Here is a 6,205-nt window from a genome sequence, read left to right as displayed (position 1 = left end):
AGTCGATACAGGCAGAATATGGGAATGGGGAGAAGAAGTCAAGAAGCAGAGCAATAAGAGTTACCGTCGATGTCGCCGGAGGAGTTACCGTCGAAGTCGAAGTCGCTGGAGGAATGCCGCCGAAGCCGGAGGAGTTACCGTCGAAGTCGAAGTCGATACTCGATACAGCAGCACAGTYGCACATGCAATCGCAGGTTCGTACAATCGCGGTCGTACGGTCGCACAGAGCACTGACCTGGAAAGTTGGAATGGAAGTATGTAACTTTGGAATGGAAGCAGAATCAGGATCAAAGTAGGGGGGCCCAAAAAAAATTTATTATTAAAAAACCTTAAATGGATCAKACATGTAATGTACTTCTAAAAAAAACCTCAGGGGCCATGGCCCCTAATAGCCCAACAGGCCTTCCGCCTCTGACCTCTATGCTATGAACACATGATGCAATTAAAGAAAAAAACTATCAAGGCAATATGAATTACAAAAAACACAACACATCATAATGAACATAATTTCGATTAGAGCAAGTCTAATAAAAATATTAATCCATTACCAAGACATTCGTTTTGGTTAATTTCTTCACTTCCTGAACTCGAACTCCGATTGTCATCATAAACCTTATTAATCTTCTCAATGTTGTCGCTTTCTTTTCCATTGCGTTTATCTATATTAGCTTGAGCGATATCGAGGATTTTACTATCGTGTTTCCTTTACGAATGAAAAACTCATAAAACAACGAACATGGAAAATCAAGATTAAAAAAATATAAATATTATAAATGCATAGTTTTTGGGATTTTATGATTTGTAACTCCCCATTAATTGTTTGGGAGTTACATAGCAAATCAATATACTGAATTACTCTTGTAATTAAATTGTGAACATGTTAGAAACCTAATAGAAAAATGAAATTTGATTGGTTGACATGGTTTGCAAAGTTAACACAAAATTTTTGGTTAACATTTGATCTTGCCCCTCTCTCTCTCTCTCTCTCTCTCTCTCTCTCTCTATATATATATATATATAGGAGCGTTCAAATAAAAACCACTCAATTTGTAAAAACCGTAAAAACCACATTCAACCAATAATAATTTTTCATTTTGTTCATTTTTTTGTAATTATGAGAGGTTGATTAACCATTATTATTGTGGAGGGTGTTAATCATGGATATTATCATCTTCATTATTTTAATATTAGAGAAATACATGAAACAGTTTCATTAAAATTTCATTAAATATCATATGAAACAATTTCATAATCATATATGAAACAAATTCATCAAAAAAAGTATTATATGAAACAATTTTTCATAAGATTAAACAATTTCATGAAATTTTTTTCATAAGATTAAACAATAAAATCGACGTATGAGAATGGTTTGTACGACTTTTACAAATGAGAGTGGTTTTCATTTGATCGCTCATATATATATATATATATATATATATATATATATATATATATATATATAAAAGAAAAATAATAGATGTAAGAAATATGTTATGATATTTGAATTATGGTATTGTTTATGTAAACTCACGTTATGGATCATATAAGAGATTGGAGAAAGATTGTGAATATATAAAAGAAAAAGTTACGCATTTGAAAATTAAAATGGTTACTTGGCTAAAGTATACACTCAATTCATATCTTTCGAGAAAATCGATAAAATAAATAAATTTTAATTGAATAAAAAGGAAAATGGTAGATGTTTGAATTGTATAATAAGATTTGAATAGTTAAATTTTTTAAATTATAATGTTATTTTGGTTATCTAACTTTGTCCATTTATTTAAGATATTTATTAAAACCAAATGTCACATTGTTTTTACATAAATTCATATCGTCGTGCCGATGTCTAACACTAGTATTAGTAAAAGACTAGAAGAGTGCTCGTGCAATGCGGCGAGATACATCTCAATTTTAATGTTCTATTTTATTATGTCTCTATCGATGTTATAATACGATTTTATGTGTTTTTAATAAAGCAATAATGATTTTATTTTTAAATAAAATATAAATTTGAAGATATCATAAAAATTTGAAAAAAAAAATATATCAATGTTAATATCAAATCAACTATTTAAAAGTTCTCAATTTTTTATGTAATTTCTTTATTTTTGTTTATTATAATTTAATTTAAGTTTAGTAATAAAATAATTTATTTTTGGTTTATTAATATAATATTTTATAAAGATAATAATTAAATATTATGTTATAACTCAATGATTATCCTAATTATATTTTAGATTTTTTATATTTAAAATAAAATGTTTATCTAGTATTTGATTATGTTTATCTGCAGTTAGTTATACAAATTCAGATATGAAACTTTAATACGTTGTACTTGCATACAACTTATTTGTAATCTTGAGTTTTAAGTAACATGCATTAATAAACAGTGCTTTATACATAAAAATGGTTTTTAAGAATTTATGTCATATGTTTTATAATATAGTATAAATAGAAAACAATGGTTAATGAAATGTTCATATCTAAATCGTTAAAAAATTTATTTAAAGATACATGTATAAACTCACTCATAGGCATAAGAAAGTCAATTCCCATATACATTTTAAAATTTTAATGAACTCAAACATAAATCTTCTCTTTTTACATATTTAACCCTCTCACTTTAACTGATCCTTATAAAAAATCACTCTTTAAAACATATATTATTAGTATGCTTTTTGATTAACAAGTAAAAGCAATATTATGTGGACATCATAAGCAAGTAGAGTATATATAGATTATAAAAAGTTGAATAAACACCAAGAGAGTGAGGATGTATATACAAAATATTTTTTTTATCTGAAAAGCTGTAATTGATGATGAATTTCAAAAAGACATGGTAAAACCTTGCCACATAACAATTCTCTAAACATTTACATTCTAAAAAGCAAAGAAGATTCAGACATGCATGAATAAGGCAGAGCAATAAGCAACACATTTTATGTTGAAAGCAATAATAAGATGGGTTGGTCTCCAACAAACTGAAAGTGAAACCTTGAATCCAAAATAGCATCCAATAATATTCCAAAAAACTGAAACAACCGCTACACAGCTTAAAGAAAGAAAGAAAGCAAGCTGGTATTTGTAAGTAAACACATCCTTACTCTCTTTTGTTTCTTTCTAGTAGCGACCGATCCCCCAAACTCTAACGACTCCATCCGTGTACCCACTAAACAAAGTGCTTCCATCGGCACTCCAACTCAAGCTCGTGCAGTAAATAACCTGAATTTATCAAACACCATTCCAAGCACCAAACATGAATGCTAATAACCAAAACCCATCTTGATGAGAGCAACAGAAAAAACTACAATATTGTCAAAGTAAGACCAGACAACTTGAAACAGAATAAATCCTTATAAAACATTGCAAGAAAGGCAGTAATTCAAGAAAGCAAAATTCTCTTGAAGAAAGTTTCTTTCTTTTTTGATTTTCATCTCTTAAAAGAGCATTGTAGATAAATTCTAGACAAATAGTACACATTTTACTAATATATGACCAAACCCAATGTTAATTTCCATTGAATGGCATCCACAATAAGCTAAAATACAGTGTATTACATTAACTGACCAAGATTTAAGTTCAACTTTCAGAGTCAAGAACACAATCAGACAATACTTCAAAAACAAAGACTACTTTCATTCTCCCAAACCATCTTTCTTGATAGATGTTGGTTAAAGAGTTGATTCAAATTATGGTCAGCAAAAAACTATCCAACGTATTTGTATCCAAACTCCTAAATTTGAAATACAAGCGTGTCAAAACAAGATCATGCCTTTATTATATTAACATAACATACTTGTTGTATTCAAACTCCTAACTCTGAAAGAAGAGTGGCAACAACAATATATATATATATATATATATATATATATATATATATATAAGATCTTGTATCTATTCAATTAACATGTCACTAGCAAGTAGGAACAAGAACAGCTTACTTCATCGGAAAGATTCATATCCACATTTATCTATATTCCTTGTTGATAATTGATCAGGGTCTGTGTAAGTTTTATCAATATTGCAACTATCTCATTTGATTTTTCCTAACCTATGTGCAAAATCAAACCTAACATTTCTTTTGGGTAAGAGAGATCGCATGTTAGCTAAAAACAAATACAGCATGAAAAGAAAAAGAACCTTGGTTTTTCCAGCATTAGTTTGAGTAGCTGTGCCTTCGGCTGCCATTTCAGACTCTTGTTTGAGATCAACCTTAAGATCCACAACAATGCTCTTGCTCTCCAAATCCCAGATCTTAATGCTACTCTCTGTGGCCGCACACAACCAGTACCTATTCGGGCTGAAACAGAGGGCATGAATGATCGAAGACGACTCAAGAGAGTACAATCTCTTACCCTCGGCCAAATCCCACAGCAATATCAACCCATCTTTGCCACCACTAGCACACAATGAACCATCAGGAGACACCGCAACGGTGTTAACATATCCGGCATGTCCAGCCAAAGTTGACCTCAGCTTACAATTAGTCAGGTTCCAGATCTTCACCGTCTTATCCCAAGAAGACGAGACAATCGTTGGTTGCAATGTGTTAGGGCTGAAACGAACACAGCTAACCCAATCGTTGTGTGCATCGCCGTCTTGGATTGTGTATTTGCACTCACCGAGAGTGTTCCAGAGTTTGATAGATTTGTCCCGTGAAGCAGACACTATCTGACGATTGTCGATTGAGAATGCGACAGAGAGGACGTCCTTGGTATGACCAACGAAGCGTCGTGCCGTGGTTCCGGCGTTGAGATCCCAGAGACGGAGCTCGCCGTCCCATGAACCAGATAAAGCGAACTGGCCGTCAGAGGAGAGAACAACGTCCTGGACAAAGTGAGAATGGCCAGTGAGACGGCGTTGGGCAACACCGTAGGTCTTGTCTTCCTTGGTCAGACGCCAAACAATGATCGATTTGTCACGGGAAGAGGTGACAATCATATCGGAGTTGTCGATTGGGGTGGCGATGGCGGTGACCCAATCCGTATGGGCTCTCATTGTACCGCGTAAGACCAATGAATCCGCCATTTTTACTCTCTGAACTTGAGTTTCGCAGGGGAAGATGAGAGCAGAGAGGCTGTCAAGAAATGAAAACAACGAGAAACCCTAGTAGCTCAAGTGCTGAATTTATAGTGGGCTTTTTAGGGTTTTGATAGGCCCGTTTTTAGTTATGGAGTTTCGGCCCTTCCCATTTGGGCTTTTCCTGTTTAATTAGTATCGAATTTTATATTTTTAATAATTAAAAAAGGCAAAATAAATCAAAATGTAACAAAGTTAGAAAAAATCAATCTGACGTGGCATTTTAAAAACAAAAACTCAAGTCCTCCTGCTTCTTTGTTTCCATGGCCCCTTCCATTCGGATCCTTTATGCATGCTTCATCCTTTCCCCTTCACATATATATGTTTTGATCAGGGCAGTCCCAATTTTTTTGGAGGCATGTAATTTGAACCAAACCTAAACAAATAAGAAGATGAACTTAAAAACAAGTGAACAAGTTTTCAGTTTTTTCTTATACTTGTGATTCTGAATAGTGAACAAGCAATAAAAGGCTAAATGCCAAAATATAAATTGAAGAAATAAGACGAATGGAGGCAAAGGTTAGGTAACACATAAAGTCAGTAAATGGAACCACATTATTAACTAAGAAAATTTGACAGGTAGAAAAGAGAAAATGGAAACCTATTAACCTAAATCTTATGTAATTCCATTATTCCAAATAGTCATGACAGATTGACAAACAAAGAACTGACTTTGTGTATACAAAGAACTGAATACAGACATAAATCAATAAATCATAATCAATTAATCATAGAGTTCTGTGTAATGTGTATACAGACAAAGAACTTAGGAGGATATTTTATCTCACCTTTACGATTTAGGAATTAGGTTAAAATCGACCACCTACTCACTCAACCAATAGTCCAACCAAGTTACCAATTGACAAGACCAACACAGATGACAATGAAATCAGCAAAAAACAATCAAGTAATCGACCAAATCGTTGAGATTATGAGATTTAAGAACAATGAATAGTAATCAGATAACGAGTAATCAACAAATCGATCAAACATGTATCTATACTTAACAAAAATAATCTAAAATATGACCGTTGTTCTAGTTGTGGTTGTAAAACCCAAAAATTTCGAGGAAATAAAATAATGCAACCTTATTATTATTTCTATTTTATTTATGAATATA

The 6,205-nt window shown here is 32.3% G+C and overlaps 1 protein-coding gene across 1 annotated transcript; it reads right to left on the bottom strand.

Moving 5' to 3' along the window:
* Nucleotides 1–2,922: 2,922 nt before the first annotated feature.
* LOC112525167 (guanine nucleotide-binding protein subunit beta-like protein) lies at nt 2,923–5,098 on the bottom strand. Its single transcript, XM_025135165.1, has 2 exons — nt 4,147–5,098; nt 2,923–3,228 (listed from the first exon to the last, which is right to left on the bottom strand). The coding sequence occupies exons 1-2, from the start codon at nt 5,032–5,034 to the stop codon at nt 3,127–3,129; spliced, it is 990 nt and encodes a 329-aa protein (XP_024990933.1). The 5' UTR covers nt 5,035–5,098; the 3' UTR covers nt 2,923–3,126.
* Nucleotides 5,099–6,205: the final 1,107 nt, after the last annotated feature.

The sequence above is a fragment of the Cynara cardunculus genome (genome assembly GCF_001531365.2).
Source record: "Cynara cardunculus var. scolymus isolate 2C chromosome LG 13, CcrdV1, whole genome shotgun sequence".
Classification (NCBI taxonomy): domain Eukaryota; kingdom Viridiplantae; phylum Streptophyta; class Magnoliopsida; order Asterales; family Asteraceae; genus Cynara; species Cynara cardunculus.
Note: the sequence above shows the minus strand (reverse complement) of the source record. Positions and strands in the feature narration are given on the sequence as shown.

Coding starts and splice junctions, on each gene's coding strand:
- LOC112525167 (XM_025135165.1), bottom strand. CDS start 5,034: ATGGCGGATTCATTGGTCTTACGCGGTACAATGAGAGCCCATACGGAT. Junction 3,229..4,146: donor CTAATGCTGGAAAAACCAAG/GTTCTTTTTCTT, acceptor TGATAAATTCAG/GTTATTTACTGCACGAGCTT.